Here is a 26,730-nt window from a genome sequence, read left to right on the forward strand (position 1 = left end):
CCCAGCCGAGGTCAGCTGAGCCACATTCAACCCACCCTGTTGCTGCAAGCCACTGAGTTTAGGAATGGTGTGTTATGCAGCATTATTATTATTATTATTATTAATAGCTGAGTAACACAAAGATGAACATGCAGAGGTCTGCACCCTCCCCTTCTCCAGGACTCCCAAAGTTAGGTAGAGGTGAGAGATAGAACCTCCTGCTACTTTGAGGATCTAAGAGCAAAGAAAAACCTATGCCAACCGTTTGTAGAAGAGAATCCAGGGAACTGGCCAGCTCCCAACAGTCTCCCGAGACACACAATGGGGCAGCTGCACAGACAACGTGTGTCTGGTGTGCTTGGGAGCCGCACAAAATTTCCTCAGCTCCAAATCCCACAGTATCTGAAGAAGCTTCCTGTGGGCTCTCAGGCTGCTCTGCTGGTTGTGCCCCAGGGACCCAGCATCCCTGGAGAGGCTTTGAAGACGCAGGCGGCACAGGTGTGGCTGGTAAGAACTGAGGACCAGAGAGGAGGGGAAGCAGGCAGGCTCAGCAGATTCCCAGGACACCCCAGGCAGCCCAGACCAGGTGTCACATGCACACATGGGGCTCCATGGGCTCCATGAACAATGATCCACAGAGAGGAGGCCAAACCTCTAAAGTTAAGTTTTTACCACCTGGCACTGGGGACTCAAAAGAGTACTTAATTTCAGTTAGAGTTACAGTCCTTGCACACCATAGACAATAGATCGAAATCCATCATCATTATAGACAGAGAATTTATTTAGTCCCTGGGTAGAGTGGTCAGTTTGCTTAAGGATTGGCTTGATGCCTTAACATCAGCAGTGGCCTCTGCCTGGGCTTCTTCTGGCCTGCCATCTCCGTGCTTGGCACTGCCTCATGGTGGCAAGGTGGCTGCCAAGCTTCCAAGTCAAGCATCCTTATGTGATCTCCGAGTAGAAGAACAAGGCAGGCTCTTCTCCTGCATAGTTTGCTCTTGTCAGCCTCTCAATTCCTATTGGGCTAAACCAGGGTTGGCAAACTAGGGCGAGTGGGCCAAACCCAACCCGCTGCCTGCTTTTGCAAACAAAGTTTTTGTTTCTTTTTTGCAGGGGGAAATAATCAGGTTATTTATTTTTTTTATTTAATGGAGGTACTGGGGATCAAACCCATGACGTCGTGCATGCTAAGCATGTGCTCTACCACTGAGCTATACCCTCCCCTCTGCAAACAAAGTTTTATTGGAACAGCCCTACTCATTTGTTTGCACATTGTCCGGGGCTGCAAAGGCAGGTTGAGTAGATGTAAGAGAGACAGTCTGGCCTGAAAAGCTGACAATATTTATTTTCTGGCCCTTTGCAGAAAAAGTTTGTCAACCTTTGCACCAAACTGTCCCTGACTCTGAGCTCCAAATTCTAAATCCCCACCTCCTGGACTCCACTTCCATGATAGTAATTCAACAAACACTTGAGAACAGTGCACACAGCATTAACAGGAATAGAATTGGCTTTATAAAAGGAAACCAAACCCTTGAGTGGGCCAGGGAGCTATTTCCCACATACCACAAAATGCTGCAGACTTCCCCCTCCAATTAGCAAACGGGATGTGTCAGGGGCCTGCCTGGATCTCACTTTTCTACCCGGTCCCGTCCAAGAAAAATGACTTTTCCTCTTACTGTTCACATCCCTCCCTGCCTACTGCCCGGCACTTCTTACAATCCTCCCTCACCCCCATGTTTTGCAGGAGAGGCCAAAATGAGAAGAGAAGTCTCAGAGTTTGAGTTCCACATGGAAACTGCTCTGGCCAGACTCCACCCAGCGCCGTGGATGCCAACAGAAATCCAGTGTTTGTGTCTATTAATCACTGGTGGAATCAGCAACTTGAGCCCATGCACCAGAAATGAATGGAAAAAGTGCAACCTGACCACAGAAGTATTATTTTATAAATAAGGCTCTTCAGTAGTGGTTAATTAGATACACATTTTGCAAGAGTTGGGGAACATTAAAACTATCATAGTTGACTGGACAGGCTAGGTTCGTATTACAGTAGTGGCCATTTTCTAGGCGATGTCGGGCCCCAGGTTGCAAATCCTAACTCTGAGACTCTATGTTTCCCTTAAGGATGTCAATTCTCCATCCCCACCCTCAAAAACAAACAAAAAAAAGATCAAGATTGATTTAGTGGATGTTTAACAGTGCTGTAAATCACTCAACATACTCGAAGCTCTACAGAATTCTGCCAGAAATGATTTTCACTAAAGCAGATGGCCTGTTTGGGAAACCGATTTGGCATGCTTGATTTTCGACCAAATCTCGATGCGTTCCTACTGTGTGTCAGCCTACACTGAGCACTGGAAGCGACCGAGGGGAGTCGTGTCCAATGTGCAGCTCTTCAGGTAAGAGAAAGAGAACACCACGGGAGCCGGAAGTGGGAGCGTCTGTTCAGGAATCCAGCAAACCTGCTGCGCAGACTGGGAGCCGCAGGTCAGGCCCCTGTTTGTTCTGAGGCTGTTTGAAATTCACAAGTTCCTCATGAAGACGGGAGAATCAAACTCAAGACAAGCTTTGAGGGCCATCTATTGCTTCGCTTGTGCTCTGTGGGACACTGCAGGGACTTAGCCACACCTAGAGGGATGGCTAGAAGGTAGGGTGGCAGCTTGGGGGCCAGAAACTTCATCCTCCCTATCGTCGATTCCTCAAAACATCCCCCAAAGGTAAGTACAATGATTGTAGCCGATCTTCAGGTGAGAGAACCAAGTCTTTTGAGTTTCTCAATTTTTCCATCAAAATGCTCCTGATAGTAGAAGAAAATAGCATGTAAGCTGGAGACTTAGAGGGGCTTCCCAAATCAACCTGCTGCCAAACCAAAATTTCTGATTTTTAATGTTGAGTTGGGTTTTTTCCTATATTCAGCTCTATAACATTTCTCAGTCTGTTTTCACATAAAAGTAGTATTTTTAATTGTCTATCAGTGAAATTCCACAAATTCTGCCCCCTCTCTGGAAAACAAAACAAAACAAAAAAAAACCCTCTAATAAAATGAACTTTCCCAGAGGATGCAGCTCGTTTTTTCAGGGGCTTTTCCAAATCTGTCACCACTGACTTGTGCCCGGAGGCCAAACACATTCTAGCCTAAGAAGCTTAGTCAGAGAGCAGGGCTTGTAAAATGGTGGCCATTGGCCCTCTGGTTTTGTTTGACCTGCGTAGTATTTTTGTTTCTACCAAAAAAAAAAAAACAAACCCCAAAAACCTAGATTTCCAAGTTCTCTTGAAAAGTGGTCTTAAAATAGCCCTTGTGTGGCTGTGAGGAGTGCAGTCCCATCTGGCTGTGTGTGGGCTCTGCAGTTTGCCCCAGTCTCCACCACTCCCTAGTGTCTTACACCTAGACTATACCACTGATTTATATACTCATTTGGACTATGGAGGCATTGAGTATGGGTTCTTGTCTTGGAACTATTGATATTTGGGGTTCAAAGTGCTGAAAAGCCTCAGGGTCCTCCTTGGGAAGATAGAAGGCCACAAGAAAAAGAAAGAAAAGTCCATTCACAAAAGAGCCCTGCAGCCAATGCCAACATGGGGTTGTGGGGGGAGGAAGCCTAAATGACGCTCAAAGAAGCCTTTTTATTTTCCACTCTACCTCTGATGCGGCTCAGAGTGATGGATTAGAGAAGTTCATTTCCTTTGGTTTGGGGGGAAAAAAACCCAGAATGCAAAAGAAATAGCCAGTGTTCAATAAAACACGGAGGAATGACGCAATGGTGCTTGAAACCCACGGAGTGGAGCTGTTAATTGCTTCCTTCCCCGGGTCGGGGCGCTGGTCCACCCCCTCTCATGGACTTGAATGTGTTTGTCAAGGAAAGTACCAACCGCCCATAACTCTCTGAAACGATACAATACATCACTTGAAAGTCAGCTAGGATCAACACGTTGTTAACTGTTTGATCTCGCAAGTCAGAATTAATGATAGGTATTTTGCACAAAGAGAAAAAAATGAATGTTAAAAGCCTATTTACGTTAACTAAAGACATCCCTGCAGCATCGGGGTTGAGTTGGAGGCGATTTCCTGCGGCACAGCTGTTCCCCGTTTGTTAGTCTGCGGGTGGGTGGCAGCAACCGGTAATCAGAGCCAGATTGAGGGTGCGGGAGCTGGAATGATGGGGGGACCGGAATCTTCAAATGGAAAATCCCGGGGACTGCTGGGAAAAACGGGGTCCCGGGTTAGAGTTCAGTGCCAACTCCTTCAGAGCTTTGGGGAGAGTCGGGGATCAGTTTCCTCACCTGAACGATGGGCTTCATGCGTTTGTTCTGAAAATGCTCAGAGCGCCTGGGCTGGGCACGGAGGATCCAGCAGGGAACAGACCAAGTTGCTACCTGTGTGGAAATTACATCCTGGATGGAACCACTTTAGTGGATAAGCAAACAAGTAGATGAACAAATAAAAAACCCTCCAGGTCATGATGATACTGGTAAGGGAACAAACAGGGTGAGATGTGGCCTGAAGGAACCAAGATGGGTGGCCAGGGAAAGCCTCTCTGTGGAGGTGACCCTGGAGTTGAGCCCTGAATGAAGGGAGGGCCGAGTGAGCCAAACAACCTGGGGCAGAATGTTCCAGCAGAGGGCGAAGCCCACGCAAAGGCCCTGAGGCAGGACTGGGTTTGGGGGTGTTCAAACCCCAGCAAGATGCTGGAAGATGCTGGAAGCAAGGGAGGGAGCAGAGTGTGCAAGAAGATGGAGAAACAGGGACCACATACAACGTGTAAGGTTTCAAGGCCAGGAGTCTGGCTGTTGCTGTGAAGGTGGAGGTTCCATTAGAAGAGTTTGAATGGGAGAGTGATGAGGTTCGATTTTCATTTTAAAAAGCTCCCTGGTTCTGGTTGGAGAATAGATTGTGGGGACCAGTGGGGGCAGTGGAGTCGGGGAGACCTGGTGGAGGCGTTCCTAGTGTCTGTTTTATGACATCGTTCTCTGCTTCTGGGGAGTTGGAGGCTAGGATTTAGAAAAGGCTGGGATGTTTAGAAAAAGCCACCTCTGCAGGGCGAAGGGAAGTTGAGGAGGATCAGAGCAACACAGAGTTGCCTCCTTGGACAGGCAAGCCTGCTTCTCCTGCTCCAGCCTCCCTCTGACCACGAGGGAGGACTCTTAAATTTCTCAGAGTCATCAAATTTGCTGTGCCCGCCCAGACAAATGAGGGTTTCCTGGAGAAATCAGGGACCATCGGTGACGGCATCAAAGCTGGCTCCGCTCCCCTGGGCCGGAGAAGTTTCTCGTCTACCAGACACAGCTCCTGAGGTGGGACGCCTGGGGAATGGGGGTCCCCGTGGTCCCAGCGCCAGAAGGAAACCCCACCCATCACAGCTCCACGTCCTCGCGGGAGCGAGGGACAGCGGCAAAGCAGAACAGGGACAACCAGTCTCATTTCAAATGTTCCAAGTCAATTCTATCATCAAATATTGAATTAATCCCATTTAAAATCATATTTTTACGTGGCAAAGGATTTTCACCTGTACGAGTTTATTTCCACGTGTTACAGAGGCTGTTCTGGACACCCCGGATGGCTCATGAGGTGGTTTTGGTAGGACACAGACTTTAAAATTTTATGGATTTACTTTTAACTGTATTGGAAAAAACATACCAAGCACATCAAACACATGACTTAGAATTGCTTAAGGCAAGGCTAGAGTGGGTATTTACATGAGAAAAAGAGAGGAGGGGGTACAGCTGATTTACATAAAATGTTGAAGAATCATAGTTATATCATGGGTGCAAGTAAAAATCATAGCGTGGCTGAAGTTTGGGGAACCCTCGCCCAGTGGGTGGCGACAAATCTGGAGAATCCACTCAACACGTGCTAGTGCCTTGAGGTGATGAAATAAATGGAGGGCGGCGAGAAATACAAGTCACACACGTGGTGATGAAAAGTCAGGGCCGAAATGCTGGGTTTTAGAATTTTTGGTTCAAAAGGCTTGTCACCGCCCCCGAGCTAAGACGTCAGCCGTCACTCTAAAATATGACTTTTGAAAACTCACCCCAATATGGCATTTCTCCAGAATTCTCTAGAAGCAGAGAAAACCTGACCAAATGTGGTAATTATCATGTCGTTCTTATTTTTCCTTAGATAGCAGGGCTTCTCCATCAGGGGTGAGTTGGCTCCCAGGGACGTTCAGCCATGTCTGGAGACACTTCTGGTTGTTACGTATGGCAGCGGGAGTGGGGTGGACACGTGGTGGGTGGGGGTCAGGGGCATCCCTGAATTTGCCCAGAAATGAACGTTTTGTTGGCTAAACACAGAGGGACTATTTTCTCATGAAGACTCATCATATGATAATATCTTTAAATTTGTTTTTTAATGTTTTTAAAATTTTAATTAATTAATGTTTTTGGTGAGGGGAGGTAATTAGGTTTGTTTATTTTAATGGAGGCACTGGGGATTGAACTCAGGACCTCATGCCTGCTAAACCCTCCCCCAATAATATCTTTAATTAGAGCAAACATTTATAGAGGCTTGTGTCAGATGTGGGCCTGCTGACTTTGCAAGTCATCCTCACAGCCATCCGATCGAGTAGGTGCAGAAGAGGAATCTGAGGCACAGAGAGGTTAAGCCACTCGCCTGAGGCTCCACGCGGGCAGGATTTGACCCCAGGGGTTCTGGTTCCCGGGCCTGCGCTCTTCACTACGCTGTTATTCAAAACAGTATAGAGCCAAAGTTGAAGGATATATATTTTCTATGGGACACACTCTAACGATTTTCGTTATTAAATGGAGGGAAAATGCCACACGTAAGACTCTAATTTTTCCCGAGTTGGTCTTCATGAAGAGAGAGGACGCACCGCTGTTCCAGGTTCGCCCCCTTTACTGCGGTTACTTCGATTTCCCTGTTTGGCCTTCATTTCCTTTCAGGCCTCGAGTGCCACGTAAACTGGACGGGACGGGTTCTGTTCAGCTTCCCAGGCCTGGGCAGATTTCAGGCTTGTTTGAGCAGGATTTTCGGGCCTGGTGAGAATGGAAGTTTCTAGAACCGTGCAAGTCTTACCATGTACTTCCAGGGAGCTAAGTTCAGCTGGTCCGGGTTATATGCCAGGCGCCATGCAGACGCTTCCAGGTGCTGTTTCCTCTCAGGCCCAGCCCTTTGGGTGTAGATACTGTTGGTTTTTGTTTTTTTATTGAGATAAAATTCGGCAAACGAAATTCAGCACTTTAACCTTCTTGAAGTGTGCGATTCTCAGGAAAACTGCTGTTTTTCTCTCCCATTGTTTTACGTAAGGAAACCGAGGCTCAGACAGGTGGACTGACTGGCTGGCCTGGGAGTCCCTTCCAGCTCCTTCCGACCTTGAAGCCAGAGGGCCGTGTTCACCACTTACTCTGCCTTTATATCCGTTATCGCATTTGATTCACAGCAAAGCCTATGAGGAGACGCTTTCATTAGCTCCGTTTGGTAGACAGGGAAACAGGCTCAGAGATGGGGAGTGATTTAACTGTGACCTTTTGGCTAAAGAGAGAGCCAGACTTGGACTCAGATGCCAAGTGTGAGGTTCTTTCTAGAACGAGAAGCCATTCTCTCGCAATTTAGGTGTCCGTGCAACGCGTCTCTGGCTTTCCTTCCCAAGGGTAAAAGTGTCTAGGCGTCCTCCTTGACTAGTTGGATGGGATTCGTATCAACACAGAGGCCTTGATTTCAGATCCCAGTTCGGAGCAAGTTGCTTAATGAGAAGTCAGACTACACACATGAAGGTGTATCTATTCCATGGAGAAATAATAAAGAAATAGCAAACTCATCCAAAGAGCTTATTTCATGGGACAAATAGGGCAAAGCATTTTCTATGTATTAATTAATTTAATCCTTGCAACAATCCTTTGACCTAGGTACTGTTTTTACTCCCATTTCAATAGAATAGATAGATGTGGAATAGATATGGACACTGAGGCACAGAGAGGTTAAGTGATTTGTCTGAGGTCACCCAGCTCCCATCTGCTAAGGCTAGAATTTGCAAGCCATGCAGCTTGGTTCTGTGGCCTGTGCTCTCAGTCACCACAGCTTAAAATCACACTGTGGAACTACATCCACTAGCATGGAAAATTTCATGAGTTCAGCTTAAAACGCAGGTTACAAAATGGAGATGTCCCTATTTCTTTTAAATTTATATGTACCACTTCGGTTTTTGAGTGCTGACTAGACGCTGGGTGCTAATGGAGTATATTGCTTAACTTAATCTTCAAGCAACCCTCCCAAGGAGGGAGCTACTATGGACAGATTTAGATGCAAAACTGAAGACTCAGAGGGGTTCTATCACCAGCTATGGTCACACAGCCCTGAGAAGAGGAGCTGGGATTTGAACCCAGACACTCAGGCCTCCAGAATGCACCCACGTGGAGGCACTGCAGACCCATGGTCATGTAGCCTACTTGCAGAGCCCTGAGTTCCTTCACCATGGCCCGTGGCTGGTGGCTGTGATTTGTGGGTGTGCGATGTGGCCCTGTATTGTCCCTAGAGACCCACACTCCCCGACCCCAGCCCCACTTTTGCAAGGCGCTTTTCAAAATATTTAACAGCACACAATCGGAGGATGGTGTTGGCCGCCCCACCGGGCAGAAGCTGCCCCTTTAGATGCTGGACTGGGGTGCAGTGAGGGAGGGTCCGGGGCAATGTGGGGAAGCCTCGAAGGCTCAAAGCAATGCTCTTTGCCATCTTGCAGCCTTTTGCAGCAGCCGGTTCCGGGGTTTCCTGTATCTCTCCAGGAGCTGCCGCCAAGCCCTGACTCCCAAGCCCCTCCACATGCAGAGCCCCAAGCGGGAAGACAATCTGGAAGATGCTGGGATCGTGCACAGCTTTGGAGAAGCAGCAGAGGGGATGTGGCGGGGCGTGGAGGGGGCAGGGGCAGGCTCAGATGCCCGCCCCTCCATGTGCAGGCCAGACGTAGGGTGGGGAACCGGAACCCCGTCAAAGTGGCGGGGGCCCAGGCCAGAGTGGGAGGGGCCGAGGAGGCGTGCGGCGCAGCGATAAAAGCCCAGGCCCCACAGAGCCGCTGCCATCTGCAGGCGCAGAGCCCGGGCCAGCGAGGCGGGCAGCCGTGACGCTGGCTGGTCCAGGATGGCACCGAGAACTTGGGTTCCTTGGTCAGCGGGGTCACGGCAGGGTTGCCTCTGGCATGGCCAGCAAAGAGGGTGAGGGGCCACGCCCTGCAGAGGTTAGGAGCACGGGCTCTGGACCCAGAGTGCCTGGGTGCAAATCGCAGCTTGACCAATCACTAGGGTTATAACCTTATGCAAGTGTTTAGCCTCTCCAGGCCTCAGCTTTCCCATCCATAAAATGGAAATAATAGTGCCTACCTTACAGGGCAGTTGCAGGATTAATGTTGCACAACATTTAGGGAGTATTCTGGGAGGTAGCGCCCCTAGGAGAGACCCCACTATGATGGGCAGAGTTAGTGGATTAATATCCTGGCATCCTTGTCGCTCTGAAGACCGTACACCACAGTCCCCTCAGGGTCCCCAGCAAGCTGGAGGCTCGGCTGCCCACAGCCATGAGCTGTCCTTTGTTGGCTGCCTCCCTCCTGTCTGACAACCCTGCCTCCCTGCCTCCCACATTCACCACTCGTCCTCACATCATCGCTGTCTCAGGGTGGGCAGGAGGGAAGGACCCAGTGGATGACACTGGTGAACAGCACTGGTTCTCTGTGCTGGGAGTCCGACCTCTGTGCAAATCCCACGCTGTCACCTGCACACTGAGACCTTGGACGAGCCATGCAGTGTCTCTGAGCCCCTGCTTCTCAACTATAAGATGCAGGCAGGTTAGTTGTCAGGACTTCACATGTTCTGCAGGTCGGGTGTCTAGCATAGACCCTGGCACATGGGACCCACTCAACAAATGTCAGCTATTACTATGACAGTGAGCTAGCCAGGGGCAGCTTCACTGTGAGGGCTCTAGGCAGGCGCACAGGCCCCTCACCTAGTTTAATGCTCTGCTGCCAATGTCATGAAATTCTGCTCTCTTGTTGTGCACAGCACCCTGCAAATTATGCAGCCATCCTGCTAAGACCTCTCTGGGCCTTGGTTTCCTCGTCTGTAAGATGGGTGACAACATAGTAAACCCTACCTGCACAGTGATGTGGGACAGAAGAGTGTGCGCCTATAAAAGTGCTTTGCTAATAAAGACAAATAACTCAAGTGAAACACTCACAAAGTCTCCGAATAGATGTTTCTCCAAAGAAGATGTACAAATGGCCAACAGGCACATGAAAGGATGCTCAACATCATTAGTCACCAGGGGAAAGCAAATCAAGTCCACAGTAAGATCGCACTTCACGCCCATTACAATGTCTAGACCCAAAAGGACAGGCTCAAACAAGTGTTGGTGAGGAGGTGAAGAAATCCGAACCCCTTACGTGCTGATGGTAGGAATGGAAAATGGTGCAGCCACTTTGGAAAACAATCTGATAGTTTCTAAAGAGTTAGAACATAGGATTTTACAGACATTGAAAACAAACTTATGGTTGCCGGGGACAGAGGAGGTGGGGAGGGATAAACTGGGAGTTAGATTTGCAGATACTAACTACTATGTATAAAATAGATAAACAACAAGGACCTACTATATAGCACAAGGAACTATATTCAATGCCTTGTAACAGCCTATAATGAGCAAGAATATAAAAAGGAATATATATATGTCTGACTGAATCACTATGCTGTACACCAGAAATTAACACATTGTCAACTGACTATACTTCAATAAAATTTTTTTAAAGCCCATAGGGTGACTATATGACCCAGCAATCCCATTCAGTATATACCCAAGAGAAATTTTTTAAAAAGTATGTCCACACAAAAACTGGTGCACGAATATTTACACCAGCATTATTCATAATAGCCCAAAGTGGAAACAACCCAAATGCCCATCAGCTGATGAATGGACAAACACAATGCCGTTCGTCCATACAATGGAACATAATTCAGTCGTGGAATAGAGGAAGTACTGCCACCTGCTACAGCGTGAACGGACCTGGGGAACACTGGGCCGTGTGAAAGACGCTGGACACAGATCACGTAATGCATGATTTTTCTTATACGAAATGTCCAGAAGAGGGAAATTCATAGACACAGGAAGTAGAAATTGGTTGCCAGGAGCTGAGGGTGGGGCGGGGGATGACTGTTAGCGGTGCAGGGTTTCTTGTCTTTCAGGGGTGATCAAAATGTTATAAAAGTGGTTGTGGGAGGATTGCACAACTCCAGGAATACATTAAAAATACGGAATTGTGTACCCTAAGTGGGTGAGTTGTATGGATGTTATATTTCTGAAAAGGTGCTTTGCAAATTCGGACGTGCTTGGCAATGGCTGTTCTGATGATGAGGAAGGCACACACACTCACCCCCACGTACACATGCGTGGTCCCGGCTGCCTGTGTGCCAGACCTGCACCACACCCCTGCTGGCTTCTCTGTGTTTATCTTCATCTTTAGGGAAACACAGCTGCTGCCAAGTCCTCTGGGGAGAGGCCCCGAATAAATACACCAAGCGGGAGGAAGCCCTCCTTCCTGCTCCTTACTCCATCCTGCGTGCCAAAGCAGACACAGAACAGAAGGAATCCCGGGTGGAACATGTGATGTGGCCCCTCCAGGTCCTCCCCAGGGCAGGGGCAGCCTTCTGGCCTTACCAGGAGGTGAGTGGCCTTCTCGCCTTGGTTCAGGCCACAGATGAGAGAGGGCTGAGTACAGTGGTGCCCAGACTAGGGGCTCCCCAGAGCAGTCAACATTCAAACAAAGTTGTGACTCATGTGGGGCCATCTCCTCTCCTTCTCTCTCTTTCCTTCTCTTTCCCCCTCTTTTTTCCCCCAGTTTTTGTATATATGTCCATCTCTCACTCTTTGATTCCCTCCCAATCTCTCCCTGTTTGTCCCTTCATCAGCATGTTTATCACCTCATGGCTGCAAGATGGCATCTATGCCTCCAGACATCACTCCCAATTCCAAGCAGAAAGGAAAGGTTGAAGGAACATTAAGCAATGCCTCGAAACATTTTCCAGGTTTTTGTGACAGAGACACACATCAATAAATGTCTGAATGTTCCTTTCTTTTATCTAAGCACCCCAGAATCCCCACCACTAAAGAGGATTTTCTATTTTGCTTGCTCAATTTTCTCCTTTGTTTTTTTTTGTTTTTTTTTTTCGTCTGCTCTAAAAGGATCCCAGCCTGTTCCTGAGCTTCTGTGAAATGGAAGTGGGAGAATTAATAAAGGCAGACCAACTGGTGAGGCAGGGGGCACAGGAAGGGAAGAGGGAGGGGCTAACTTAGCTTGGGAAGTCTTGGCAGTTGTGAGAGTTCTGGGCCTTCAGCCTTGTGAGCTTCTACCAAAGCTGTACTTTACCCAGCCACATCAACTATTTGGGTTCATTCATTCATTCTCTTACTCCCCCACTGATTTTCCCCCCTCATTTCAACAAGAACTAAGGGGCTCCTCAGACAGTGATGTGATTGCCTTGGACTAGTGAGCTCTTTGAGTCCCTTTAAGACCAGGGGTCCAGCGAGCTGCCTGTTTATTAGACAAATGAAGGGATGCAGGGATGTGCCATTAAGCTTCTCAGAGAAGGACCCTGGGTAAGAAAAGCTCAGTTAATGAGAAATCTCTGGGCCAGAGGCGATGAAGATGTTGGAGCCTGCTGGTCTGCTTTCTCCGTGACTCCTTGATGATGGAATCTTGCCACGATACCCTCATCTGGTTCTCCTCCAGTGGGGTCAGGACCCACGAAGCTTGATTGGAGCGCCCTCCAGCGCCTGTGCTGTGACAAAGCCTGGAGCACCATCTTGAGTGACGGAGGCAGGTGGACGTGGCTCCCACATTGGCTCCCACAGGCTCTGCTGGGCAAGTCCTCGCTTGTTCCCCAATTGTTGTGGGGGTGTAGATGTTTCAGGGTGGGGGAAGCTGGGTCTGGTTAGTGGGCAAGCTGGCTGGTTAGTTGAATTCCAACTAAGTGTGGGCTCCCTCTGCTGAAGACTGGCGAAAGGTCTGCTCTTCCCTGTGCCTTCCATCCCAGGTGGAGGCGACCTGCAGCAGAGTGGGGATAATTTCCACCTGCAGACTCAGGTGGCTGCCTCGAAGAATGGCAAAATAGCCTGATAATTATAATAAGAGCAATAATAACACCAGGCATTGTGCATTTATTATGTTCCAAATTATCATAATATGGTAAGCACATGATATTTATTTTTCTTTCTAATCTTCACAACAGCACTGTGAAGTAGATGCTATAATTATATCCATTTTGCAGGTAAGGAAACCGAAGCTCAGGGAGGCCAAATAACACAGTCAATAAGTGGGCGGAGCTGGGACTTAACCACAGAGGCATCCACCATCAGGGCGCACACCTTGGTCCCCACTCCCCACCGGCCCCTCCTCTGCTGCCACCCTCCTGCCTGCCCTCCAGCGACGGCCTTGCAATGGGCTTCCCTCCCTCTTCATGTAAACTAATTTACTCTAGCATGTGAATGACTGCTAAGCCTTTTTTATTTTAAATGCCAGTTCATCCAAATTCACGCTTAAATGGTGAAGTATAGCGTAGCATCAACCAAAGAAAAGGGCACCTCCCTGTGCCCATTCCCTGGGAGGTGGGGCAGACTGGGGGTGCTGAGACCCACTGACTCCCCTCCCATTGACAAATACTGTTGCAGTAGACAGTGAAACATCACCTGAAGCCCTGCCCTGGGTGGTGAGTAAGTCCTTCCAGGCTTTACCACGGAGACTGTTCCTCTCCAGCCCTAACGACCAGCCTGCTCTCTGCACTTCCAGGTCTTGTCTGGACTGGAACAATTTAAAGTGCTCTCTTATAATTACAGAGGGTGTGCGGGCGGGGGCTGCGCCGGCGGGAGGCCCCTGGGCTCGCACGGCTGTGCTGCAGCCGGCAATTTCAGTAATGATAGCTGTGCATGTCGTTTATCTTTGGGGTTTCCAGAAATACAGGGACTTTTCCAGACACTTGTGAGTGTCTGTGAGCTGAGTGATTCGGTCCGCGTCATCCTCTGAGGCCGGGAGGACACACCCCCTGGACGAGCCGGGGCACTTTCAGTGGCTGTTCAGGGAACACCAAACTCAGATGGGTTCAGACAATCCAGGGAGCGAAGGTACAGCTGGAGAAAGATGGTTTTCCCAGAACTCAGGAATTTCCAGGGAGCCAGGACCTTCACTTTTAAAACCAAGAAAGTTCTGGGCAAACTAGAAGGAGATGGTCACCCTAGCCATGCTTTTCTTTGCTCCATCCAGAGACCTTGCTAAACAGGTAACAAACGAAGATTTAAATAAAGATATAAACCTAAAGAACAATATGAATAGAAAAGGGGACAACAGCAGATGAAAGACACCCACAAAATATTTGAAAGCGAACATCAAATGCATAAGAACATCCCACTTAGGCGAGAAGAAAAGCTGAGCTAAGCAGCACAGGTGGGCAACGTTGGAAGGCTGGGAAAATCAGACTCCCTGATTTTAGCCCCCCTCTGGAAGGAGATGGGAGGTCAACCCTGCAGAGAGTTCACCTGAGACTCGCAAACCAGGGATGCCAGCACAGAGAAAGACGCAGTGACCCTGTTGTGAACAGGGATACTTAAGTAAGTGTAAGTCAGTGTGGGAAATGGTGAGCTTCACCCTTCTCCCATCACGGGGACCACCTCCACATCAGAACCAGAAACCAAAACCCACAAGCAGAAAACAACAGGACGCAAGGAAAACAAAGATAATGCAGAGAGAAGAAACACACTTAAGAAAAAAACCAAAAAGCATGGTTCAGACTATCTCCGAGATAAGATTGAATTGGTGAAACAAGAAGAAAATGCTACTTTAAAAAAGAAAAAAGAACTTTCAGAGAAGCAAGAATGCACCCCTGTAAAACTGTAATAAGAGAGTCAAGAGGGTAATTGAGAGACAGAGGTGAAGAAATACATGCCATCTTGGCCTAAAAACATGGATATGAAAGCTAGAAGTCAGAGATAGGAAAATTAGAGGTTCCATCCTGAGATCCAACTTCCAACTAGTAGGAGTTTTAGAAAAAGGAAATAGAACGGAGGGAGAAATGATCATAGCATTAAAATTTTTCATAAAACTGGACATAAAAAAGGCATGCCAAGTTTTCAAAGAGAAAGGAAGGGGAAATTTTCACATACAAATGAACAGGAATCAGAAAAGCCCTGAACTTCGTGACAGCGATCCTGGAAATACAGCAACTATGAAGAGTGTGGAGCCAAGCCTTACTAGCCTTCAAACACCTGGAGAAAAATTATCCTTAAACTAGAATTTTACGTCAGGTTAAACAACCAAAATGTGAGCTAGAATGATGATGTTTTCAGATATTAGCTGTTTCAAAAGTTTGCCTCCCACAGATCTCATCCCAGTCAGCTCTTAGAGGACTTACTCCAATCACACAATGGTGTAAACCATGAAAGAGGAAGACACAGGATCCAGGAACTGGGGGCCCATTGAAGAAGGGAGGGGAGGGTGACTCCCAGAATGGTATGAAGGAAGTTCCAGCGGTACAGCAGGGATGGAAGCCCCTGAGAGGGAACCAAGGAGGAATAACTGAAAAATAAAAACAAAAACAAAATCACCCCATAGATTACCTGATGTGTTTGTGCTGAGAAAAGTTTTAGATTTCTTTTGGAGAGGTGGAGAAGGACGCATGATGGATACAAAGAAAACGAAGTAGATTATTTTCTAAAGGCAATTATAAACTCCAGGAAAAACAAAAGGTTGTACAAGAAGGGAAATGATGCCAAAATATACCATATGGGGTAGAGGTAAACAATATTTATAAGGCTATAGTTATGTAAATACTAAATATTCATTTCACCAAAAATTTGGATCAGTAGTTCAAGAGGAGAAGTCTATCTATGGAAGTGATGTAAGGTTTTGAATCCTCATTTTCCATATGAGAGGTCAATGGTCAATGGCTAAAATGGGAAATCAAGACAGAACAGTATGAGCATATTATTTAGAAATACAAAGGTATATATGAGAAGAAAGAGCTAAAAGAGTAAAAAGGTGGTTTCTTCTAGAAGGCACTAATGTCCAGACTTAATGTGCCCATCAAGTACCAGAAGGATAAATTTCAAAATGATGACCATCGATCTGTATCCCCACTGGGAGAGGGAGTCAGTAGGAGAGGTGGGTAGAGCACAGCTTCTCTTTATTATAAACCTTGCATTAGAGTTTAACTTTTTATTTACCTCTGCACATATAGAAATTAAATGTAATTAGTAACAAAAGGACAGTTTCCTCTGGGTAAAAAAAGAAATAAAAGGAATTCATTGGTACGTATATCTGTGGTGGCAGGTCTCTGTACACCCGTGACTCACGGTGGGTGTCCTGGACCAGGCCTGCCAGACTCCGCCGCCGCCACCATGCTCGCTGCGCACGCAAGCCGCCAGCCCGCTGGACTATTTATACCCCTGGAATGTCACCAGGCTGCCGCGAAACAAAGACACTTGCCATTGCATCAAGGCCACGGCCGCCGCCCTGTCTCGGCCCAGGGCTTCTGCGCAGCCCCGATCAGCCTTATCAGGAGGCCCCTCGGAAGATAAGGAGCCTCCGCCTGGCCCACTAATGGTATTATTTTAGGATCACTCGGAAGGACAGGATGGGATGGAGGCCGGGGCATCTGTCATCCTTTCCTTCATCAACATGCGAAACAAGAATGGAACAAAGACCAGCGCTTGTTTGGAGAGCTGGAGAGGCCCCACCTGCCGGAAAGTCATCCCTCCAAAGACACCCGGGAAAGGAATTTGCTCAGAGCGACGCTCCCATCCCCTGCGTAGCCCCTCTGGGCGACCCACTCACCCGCAGGCCAAGGTGCCATGCCAGGTAGAGGCGCGAAGCCATTGCTCCCCAACTCTGGGCTGGACGGAAGGGAGACAATGGCTTCTGCTGAAATGTCCTAAAACAGAGAGACCCCGGGTCTGGATTCAGTTAGAAAGGGTCGGAGCTCAAATATGTCATTTCTCTGTTGGTCTTAGCAATTGAAACCATTTTTATTCAGCATTTCTATAACTTAAGTTGGATGTGCACCAGTGAGGGTTAAGACAAGGGTGTGGGCCTCTGAGCAAATCGTGGCAACACCTCACCTGCCCCCTTACCCTGCCCCTCACCCCCATCGCTCCGCCACACACACACAAACCGTCCTGGGGATTTATTTAGTCTGTTACTCGGCGGCTTGCTTGTGGCGTTAAATAATGCTGTGGGTTTGGGAGAACCAGGAACTAAGGTCAGGTTCATCCTTCCTAATCTCCCCAGCCACTTCCCTTCCTACGGCAGGAAATGTGGAGAAGGTTACAGGGTTCGGAAAGAAAGTCAGAGGGTCACTTCCCTGCTCCATTAAAAAGCAGTCCTGAGTACCCCGGACAAAACAGCTCACAGAGGGTCCCAAAATGCTGCCCAGAGGCCAAAGGGGCCGATCAGATGGAGCCGCCGGAGAACCCATCTGTAACCTTGACCTGAAAGGGCAGGGCTCAGAGGACACGCTTAAGGCCCTCCCCAAGGTCCTGCAGCTACTAGGGGCAGAGCCCTGTCTCCTGACTCTGGGCCTGTTAATAATGATAGAGACATGTATTTATCAAACGTGTCAAGGAAGCTCTGCTGTGTGCCGAGCCCTGAGCTGGGCAATGGGGACACCACAGCGACCCAAGCAGACAAAACCCCTTGACTTCCGGAGGGCAAGATGGACAACAGCTGCTTAAATAAGAAAAACACTGTCTGGTGGCGAGGAACCAGCAGGGAAGAGGACAGCAGGGCCGGAGCGAGGCTGCAGTCACCAACAGGGATCAGAGGACGGCTTGGGGACAAGGTAGTTTGGGCAAAGATCTGAAGGAGCTTAGAGAACAGCCTGCAACAGTCTGAAGGAACAGCATTCCTGGCTGGGGGTGGAGCCAGTGCAAAGGCCCTGAGGCAGGAGCACATACCTGGGATGAGGAGACCAGCCCAGGTGAGGTGAAGGGGTGCTCACCTGCTCTCTCTGCCATTGGATGTGCCGTCGAGAGTGGGGCCACCTCCCTGGCTTGTTCACAGCATAACCTCAGTGCTCAGAACACCGTCCTCTGCCTATTGATGTCCAAAATGTCCTTGTTGACTGGGAATGTGGCAGAGACCAAGTCAGACCTTGGGCTTGACAACAAAGTGCTCGTTCTGTCCACAGGACCAGCTACAGAAGCTTCAGGACCCAGAGTAATGTGAAAACGCAGGCCCAATCAGAGCACAGAGCCTGCTGTGGTCACCTAAGCCACACGTCCACGAAGCTGGCCCTGGCTGGGGGAGAGCTGGTACCATCTGGCATCACTGGCCTCTGGTGCTGAGATGTGATTTGTGGCCACACCTCACTGCTCACAGCGCTAAAGTAGGGCCAGCTCTGGGCCCACGTTCTGTGAAGCAGGGTCTTGAGACCCTGCCCTACTTGGCCACCTCCTCTGCCACCAGAAAGCAGTGTCTGAGAGGCGGTCAGAAAGCCCGAGTGCTGGGGGAAGCGCTGCCCTCCCGGCCCAGGTGCACTTTGCCTCTGTCCAAACAGCTGTCGCAACTCCAGAGAATTTGGAGAGTTCTGTGTTTTTCATCTTCTATTTTTATTTCCTCAAATCTAAGACCAAGAGAGGCTGGTGCCAGAGTCCTGAAGGGGTCCGTGCCAGCAGGAATTGATCCACATGCAAAGGGAGAGCATGTCTAGAAGAGGTCACTCGGAAAGGATGGATGGACTCCAACCTGAGTGCAGGGCTGGGGCACTGAGCAGGACGGGATTTTGTGAGAGAGGGTCCGTCCTGACATCAGATGCTCCCCAACTTAGGACTGGGGCAGGGCTGCCTCCGCATTGCCCCACCCTGGAGGGGCCCGGTAAACAGTGCCCCCTGGAGGTGTGTGGGGACATCCCCGCTAATATCCAGCAAATGTTGAACAGTGCCATTTCCACCTCCCTGCACTTTGTCTAACATGGAAATGAGAGAACACGGCTCTCAGGCTTGTCCCAAGGATGCAGTAAGCTCAAAAGGAAAGCATTTTATGTGCCTTGGGCAGCATCCCTGTACCTGAGGGAGTGTTCAGGAGCTTGCAGTGTGTTTTACAAAGATCCAAGCAGATCATCCCATCATCCTTCCCAAACGCATATGAGAGTAACTGGAGTGACAAGTGATTTTGTAAAGAATTTGGGAACTATGGGTAATGATTCGGGCACATGAGGGTCACAGTTCAAATTGTTCAACTCATTTGGTGGGGTGGGTGGGTTCTCACTGGGAGGACCTTGATATCCAGCTGGAGTCACTGGTGTTTGATTGTGTGCATGCTACACGCCTGGTCCTTTTTATGTACATATTTTCTCTAGTACCATCTACAACCAGAGGTGTGGTGTAGCTTAGGGTCTGTGCAAAGCAGAATTCTAAGACAGCACTCCCAATTTCTGCCTGATTTCTCAAAGGTGCAGGGATTTTTGCAGTTGTAATCAAGGCCCCTAATCAATCGACTCTGAGTTAATCAAAGGGAGGTCATCCTGGGTGGGTCTGCCCTAATCAGGTGAATCCTTAAACGAAGTAAATGAGATCCTCCTGCTGGCTTTGAAGGATTAGGCTGCCATGCTGTGAGAGGACCATATCAGGAGGACTTGACAGAGGCCTCTAGGAGCTGAGAGTGACTGTGGCTGACAGTCAGCAAGAAAGTGGAGACCTCAGTTCTCCAACTGCAAGGAATTGAATTTGGCCAAAACCCCAAAAGAGGTTGAGAGAGAACCTGAGCTCCAAGTGAGATTGCAGCCACTGACACCTTGATTGTAGTCTTGTGAGATCCAGCTACACTCTTGCTCAAACTTCTGATCCATGGAAGGCATAAGATAATAAGTGGGTGATGATTTAAGCCACCAAGTTGGTTACAGTTATGCAGCAATAGAAAACTAATAGACAGCAAAATAAAATAGATGGCTAGTTGCTAATCTCTAGCAGCCGTAAAATTCTCATTGCTGATTTTTGACTGTGTACATTGCCACTCAGAATAAAAGATTTTATCTTTCCTGTAGCTAGAGGTGGCCATCTGACTATACTTTAGCTAATGAGAGATGAGTGTCTCCTCTTTGGGATGGCTGCTTAAAGGCAGCATACAGACTAGAATATAGATATGATGGCTGGTGCTACAGCAGCCATCTTGGAGCATAGAGTGGACTGTGAGGATGGAAGCCATGGATTAGGATGACAGGGCAGAAAGAAAGAGACTAGATCCCAAATGGCACCATGGAGCTGCCATCTTGACCCTGGATGATTGACCTTCAGACTCCTTTTAAATGAACTAGAAATAAACTTTTTTTTCTGTTGTATACTAATTCTAAATAACCTAGGTGGGCACCATACTATCTCACAGGTAGGAAACTGAGGCCCAGAGAGGGTAGGAAGTTGCCCAACGTGGAGGTCCTGGCTAACTAAATAAGTTGGGCTTTGTGCTGGAGCTGATCCCGGGCCCCTCTGCCCAGCATGCACTCCCTCTGCGGCATGACAATTCACCTCCATCTCAAATAAATATTTGTAAGAAGGCAGCAAAGGTCTTCTCCCGGGGAAAGTGAGTGCTCCGTTGCCTCCACGTGGGACCTTGATCAGACACCACACCCCATCCCAAACACCAGATAGAGGGGTTTCAGTGCTCACCCCACCTCCAGGCTCTGCAGATGCGGAGATGAGAGGCTCAGCCGGGGCAGGAAAGATTAAAATGCCACTTCCTTCTTGAAGCCCTCTCTTATTCTCTTACCCACTCCCCAGCTCTCCCCATCATGTCTTCTGCTCTTAGCACTTCCTACGACCTCATGGCAAAGTCCTTCTGTGGCCCTCAAAGCCATTCACACCTGGCTTCTCCTTTGCCTCATTGACTTCATTCTTGCCCAACTCACTCTGCTCACAGGGTGGGCCTCCTTGCTGATCCTCCAACCTGCCAAGCAAGTCCAACCTCAGGGCCTTTGCACATGCTAATCCTTCAGGCAAAATGCTCTTCCCTATGGTGACTACATCTCTTTCCACTCCCTTCCCTGACCATTCTTTTCAAGAGCTTGGCCATTGATATCACCCTCCCTTCCCTGTTCACTGTTTCTTCCTAATACTCATCATTACTTGCCACTAAATGATCACCTTCAGGGCCAGCTTGTCCATCGGGCACAGCAGATACTGTGCCTGAGGCCCATGGTACTTTTAGGAGCCCACAAAAATCTCTTAATGTCTTTAAAAAGGAGAAGATAAGAAACAAATACGATGTGGCCTGGTTTATATTCATCTTAGTCTCACAGCTCAGCTTATTGTTTTAAGTCACTAATTTGTACTACTTTGTTATGGAAACTAATATAGTCAACTTCTCCAAAAGATCCGAATGGAGGGAAGGACTCAAAAGGTACCTGTGAGAATTTTCTGAGCAGATGTGCCCCCTGGCCACTGCTAATCCTCCCAGGCTCCCAGCAGGGGCCACACACTGCTGTCACCAGGCAACGGAGCAGAAGTCAGAGGTAAGGCCAGCTCGGCCGCACGGCAGGTGGGGCCACGGGCCCCGGCCAAGGGGAAGCTGACAGTTCGGCATCGTGTTCACAGATGAAGGCCCTTGAGCCGCTTGGAAGCAGGGGGGAGACCCTGGGCCTGCGCTCGTGTTCCAGGAACTCGGCATGGATCCAAGGACTGACGTGGGGAATCGAGGGAGGTCATGTGGAGTCAGGGCTGGGGGCCAGGAGGCCCCACATTTCACGAACAGCCCCAGAAGACTCCAACTCAGGTGAGCCCAGGGTCGGGTCCAGGCTTTGGGTTCCAATTCCAGTTCCAGGAATTAACAGCTGGTGACATTGAGTCAATCCCTTCACCTCTCGGCTCCCTCTCAGCATGGCCGGGGATGCTGTCAGGCCAAGCACGGGGAGAGCAACGATCCTGGACACAGGGGCTCCCTCTGTGAGCAGAACTGGGAGAAGAGGCACTGACACCAGATCCTCCAAGGTGACAACGAGCAAGAGAGGCGGGAACCAGGAAGGGGAATGGTGAGGGCCGAAGATGAGGCCAACGGTGCTGCCGGCCGCAAACACACCTGCCCACAGGGGTCTGACTGGGAGCCACAGTGGAGAGTGGGCTGGAGAGAAACCAAAGCCTTGTCCTTTGCCCCTGAAGTATGTGGCCTTCTCAGTCTAACTTTTCCTTTCCTCCTTTTAATAAAGACACAGGTACAAATCAATAGGCATCTACAATTTTAAAAATAGCAACGGACATTCGTACCTTCATGAGACAGACAGCGGGGAGCGGTGGAGACTGCAGCCAGATCCACGTGGGCGTGGGCCCCGGGGTGGCCAGATCTGCTAATTGCTCAAGCCAGAATCTTGAGATTTTTTTCACCCCTATCTTCTGATTTTCAAAAATGTGATGGCAACAAATTCACTTAAAAAAACAAACATATAAACACTCAGGGGGAGTAAGACACGTCTGCAGGCCGCATCTGGCCTTCTGGTCTGTGGCTCTGGTCTGCAGCCTGGAAACCGAACAAAAGATAGATCACGCATCAGGACCATGGCAGGAGGGTTTGGAAATCACAGGGGCTGGAACTTGTTAGGAGCGGCTGCTTCTACTGAGGCAGCAGGGGAAGACCAAGTAGCCCGGCCAAGGAGTGAGCCCGGAGTCTAACATCCATCAGGTGACCTCAGAGTGCACTTCATAGTAAAAAGGGACCGGAGACGCCGCTCCACGCTGCACGGCTGCCCGCCGCTCTGTGCACCGCGGGCCCTGGCTGCCTTCACCAGGCCCGCCGTGGGCCAGCGAATCTCAAGGCGGGAGTCAACAGCAGCCCCCAAACCACTGAAATAATTTGCACCGGACAATGGCGGCTCTGGGCCTGCTTTAAAGTTTTGGGTGCACACCCCCACCCCCACTACTTTTTTTCTTTCTTGTGCCTCTGTTTTATTGGGATGACTAAATCTTTCAACTATGTTAGCAGTAAACACAGCTAATTTACCCCCTGCCTCTTTGAAACAGCTGCTGACAGCTGCACTGTAATTCAATCAAGCATCTTTGTAGTCGAGCCTACCAAACTCACATTCGCTGTTTGGTTCCATCCCTCCTGCCCGGAGCCCCACACAGCTGCACCGAATATTGACGAGCGGCCCTTTCTCCCCAGGGCCTGGATGATGAACAGCGTGTTAATGGTGGAGGCCAAGGCAAAGAGTTCTGAGCAGACCAAGAGAACTCCGGTGTCCAGGCGCTGGAGAAAAAACAACACAGACGTACACAGGCCCAAAACCAGAACCAAATGTCTCCTTTTATTGCAAAGTCAAAACCCTTTTCATTTTGTCTATTTGTACAGCATTTTCTCTGAGGACTGCTCTTTGCAACAGCTGAAGGTCCATGAGTCTGACCATCAATAAATAAGTCTTAAATAAGAAAATAAACAGGTTGGAGGGACGTGAGCGCATCGTCCCGAACAAGGGGCTAGAGAGGGTCTAAAATGAGCTTCAGATGGACATAAATAATTTCTTTGTTTTGTAACAACTATTTACATGTTTCAATGTACAAATGATGCTAGCCAGAGGCCAGTTGGGGCATACGTGGTGAGGGAACTTGCACCAAGAGGGAATCACACCAAAATCCCCAGATCCACCAACAGAGAAAACAAAATATAACAAGAACGGAGACTCCTCCCCACTGACCAGGCAGAGTGAAGGCTGCAGCCCAAGCTACTGAAGAAGAAAAAATAAAAGAAAATTAAAACGGGGTCCCTGTGTTTCCAGGAACCAACTTAATCAACATGGAGAAACTAGGACCAGATTCCAGGGGCCTCAGGCCTCAGCTGGATAACCCTATTCTTTGTTCACAGACATCCTGGTCTCTCCAGGGCCTGCAGTACAGATGCAGGTGGGGGTGGGGCACACCATTTTGGGGACCCACCAGCCAAGGCAAGGGAGGCTTATGATATAGCCACATCAGAAATGGCACCTTCAGGTCAGGACACTTGATTAGAATGTCACTCTCAAAACAGCTTGTGGACCCTTCCATGTGAGGGTCACACCCCACACACCCTGTTCACAGCAGACCTCCCTCCGCGTCATCCTCCCCTGGTTAAGGGGCCGATCCTTTCGCAGGGCCCTTTGATGAGGGCCTGCAGATGAAAGGAGCTGACCACGGAGGCCCTGGTCAGAACCCAGACTCTGGGATGCTGATGTCAGTGACCAACAGAGGAGCGCATTTGGGGGATGACAGCCCCCTCTGCCCACCTACCCCTGTTGAGAGCTGGGTTTCCTTGGTGCTTCTCTCAGTAGGGCTATTCCGGCCAGAACTCAGGGTCAAGTTGCAGGTTCTGTCCTGAGTGCCGTCCTCCTCCGCTCTGCCACCTCTCACTGGCTCCCGACCAAGGGGCGGGGGCGGGGGCGCGGGAGGGGCTGGAAAGCCAATTCCAAGCATCTGCCGGTGCTTCACGTGGCTGTCTGAATTTCTGCCACTGCACACCCAGCTGAAAGATGGAACCTATTTTTCCTTCAAGGTCAACACCCTCCCAGCCCCAAGCCGAACATTTCCCTCTCCCCTCCCAGCCAAATCTTGGGTTTGGGGCAAGTCTACGTAAACAGTGGGCCTCACAAGCCTCAGAATGAAACCGAATGGAACGGAGAGGAAACCTCCCCTCCCGTCACTGGCCACAGCTTCTGTTTATGAAATCAGAGTAAACCAAGAAATGGGGATAAACTGTTTAGGAAAATATATCTGTAACATCCTAACCATTTTCATTCATTCGTTTTATTGTGACATTTATTACAGGAACTTCCGCGTTAGCCTTCCTTTCGCAGAGACACCGACGTGCCCACCCCTGGCCGCGCCCCCTTTCCTCCCGCTGCTGGTGGCCTGGCTGAAGGGCGCTCATAGTTACCCCTAGGAACGAGTCGGTGCACGGCTGACACTTCACAGCCAATGATCACGGCTGGGCCGTTTTTCTTTGTATTTTTTCCTGTTAGGTTTTGCCTGCAGCAGCTTGTAGGATCTTGTTCGTAGGAGGCCGACGAAAAACTGATCAAAAGCCATTTGCCTCTCGGATTCCTTAACACTCCTACACCGGTCAAGCTGGGGCGGGGAACGGGAAGGTCTAGCAAAAGGCAGCTGGTCTGCTGGCTCCTCGCCCAGGCGGTGGGAGGCGCTGGGTGGCAAGAGACCCAGGATCCAGAAAAATGTGGCCCCGAAGGGTCTGATTTCCAGGAGGGGCTAGTGGCAGCCACAGGCCCGGACCACCATGTTTCTGTATTTCTTCAGGATGACATTGGAGCTGTCATCGAAGTAGAGGACGGAGATGGCGTTGAGCTGAGTCGGAGCACAGCAGGGCTTAGGCACCGTTTCCGGGTTGATGAAGTGAACCTGGAACACACACCAAAACGTTGGCGGGGGTGAGACCCGGTGAGTCACTTCCCCCGGCCTCCTTATTTCTATAAGGAACAGGTACTGCTTCCTTAAAATCACCGTAGGTGACACTTAGCGAGCACTCCCAGTTCTAAGCACTTGCTGGATAACTAACTCAGTTCTGTGGGTGATTCTTGTTTCACAGATGAGAGAACTGAAGTACAGCGGTTTACACAGCTAGCAAGTTACTGGCCAGATGAGACATTTGGGGCCAGGTCATTCGCACTGGTGGGGCTGTCCTGTGCATTGTAGGGTGTTCCACAGCATCTCTAGGCCACATCCCCTAGAGGTCAGAGGCACTACCCCCCACCCCCCAACCGCGACAACCAAAAATATCTCCAGGCACTGTCAAATATCCCCTGGGAGGCAAGACTGACCCCAGTTGAGAGCCACTGGGCTAGACCAGGGTCAGCCTGTTGGCCAAACTCTGCCCTACCACCTGTTTTTATGAATAAAGTTTTACTGGCACACAGCCACACCCATTCACCTACACAGTGTCTGTGGCTGCTTCTGTATTACATCAGCAGAGGTGAGCGGTTGCAACAGACATTTATGACTCTCAAAGTAAAAAATATTTACTGTCTGGCCCTTTTCAGAAACGGGTTGCTGACTCCTGGGCCAGACGTATCCTGTCCAAGAAATAAGTATCATGCAAATCACACGTGGAATTTAAAATGTTCTAGTAGCCACATTTAAAAAGGTGAAAAAAGAAACAGGTGAAATTAACTTAAGGAACATACTTACTTCAACCCCGCATTTCACAAATACCATCACTTCAGTGTAGACTTAACATAAGAAGTCATTAATGAGGTATTTTACCTGTTTACGTTCTAAGTCTTCAAACCCGGAGTGTATTTTATAGTCGCAAAACATCTCAGCTCAGACTGGCCACACATCAAGGCCCAAGAGCCACACAGAAAAGCGGTTACCATCTTGGACAGTATAAGTCTAGACTCCATTAGACTATTCTGTCTCTTGAGCAATAAAAATGAGAGGAAAAGAATGTGGACAAACACTTAGGCGGACATCAGTGAGGAAAGAGAAGGTCCAGAAGGTATCAATGAAGGAAGAAGGCAGCCAGCTGCCCAGGTTTATTGTTCTTGTTCACTCATGGACTTGTATGCACCTTACAGAGGATGAGGGTTGGAGTGGGGGTGGGGGACAAACTCAAATGCCGGTCGGGCCACACACGTGCCACTGATGACCAACCTCGGCTAGGAGTGAGCAATAGGGGATAGTGAGGATGGGTGCAAACAGAAAGCAGACAGCCACAAGCTGACCACAGCCAACCGAAGCCAGCGCAGTCAGATGTGCCAGTGCTCGGGACAGGCCAGCGGTTCAGTCCTGTTTTCTTTTTCTGTGCAACTTCAGGTTTCTGA

At 49.2% G+C, this 26,730-nt stretch overlaps 1 protein-coding gene across 2 annotated transcripts in view; it reads right to left on the reverse strand.

Annotated features, from left to right (window-relative positions):
• Positions 1-23,207: 23,207 nt before the first annotated feature.
• BMP7 (bone morphogenetic protein 7) overlaps positions 23,208-26,730 on the reverse strand; it is an 87,368-nt gene continuing 83,845 nt past the window's right edge. For both annotated transcript variants that reach the window (XM_010958583.3, XM_010958582.3), the window contains one exon: positions 23,208-25,309. In XM_010958583.3, coding sequence (XP_010956885.1) covers positions 25,160-25,309 — 150 coding nt within the window. In that variant the 3' untranslated portion in view covers positions 23,208-25,159. The remainder of the gene's footprint in view (positions 25,310-26,730) is intronic.

The sequence above is a fragment of the Camelus bactrianus genome, chromosome 19 (assembly GCF_048773025.1).
Source record: "Camelus bactrianus isolate YW-2024 breed Bactrian camel chromosome 19, ASM4877302v1, whole genome shotgun sequence".
Taxonomy (NCBI): Eukaryota; Metazoa; Chordata; class Mammalia; order Artiodactyla; family Camelidae; genus Camelus; species Camelus bactrianus.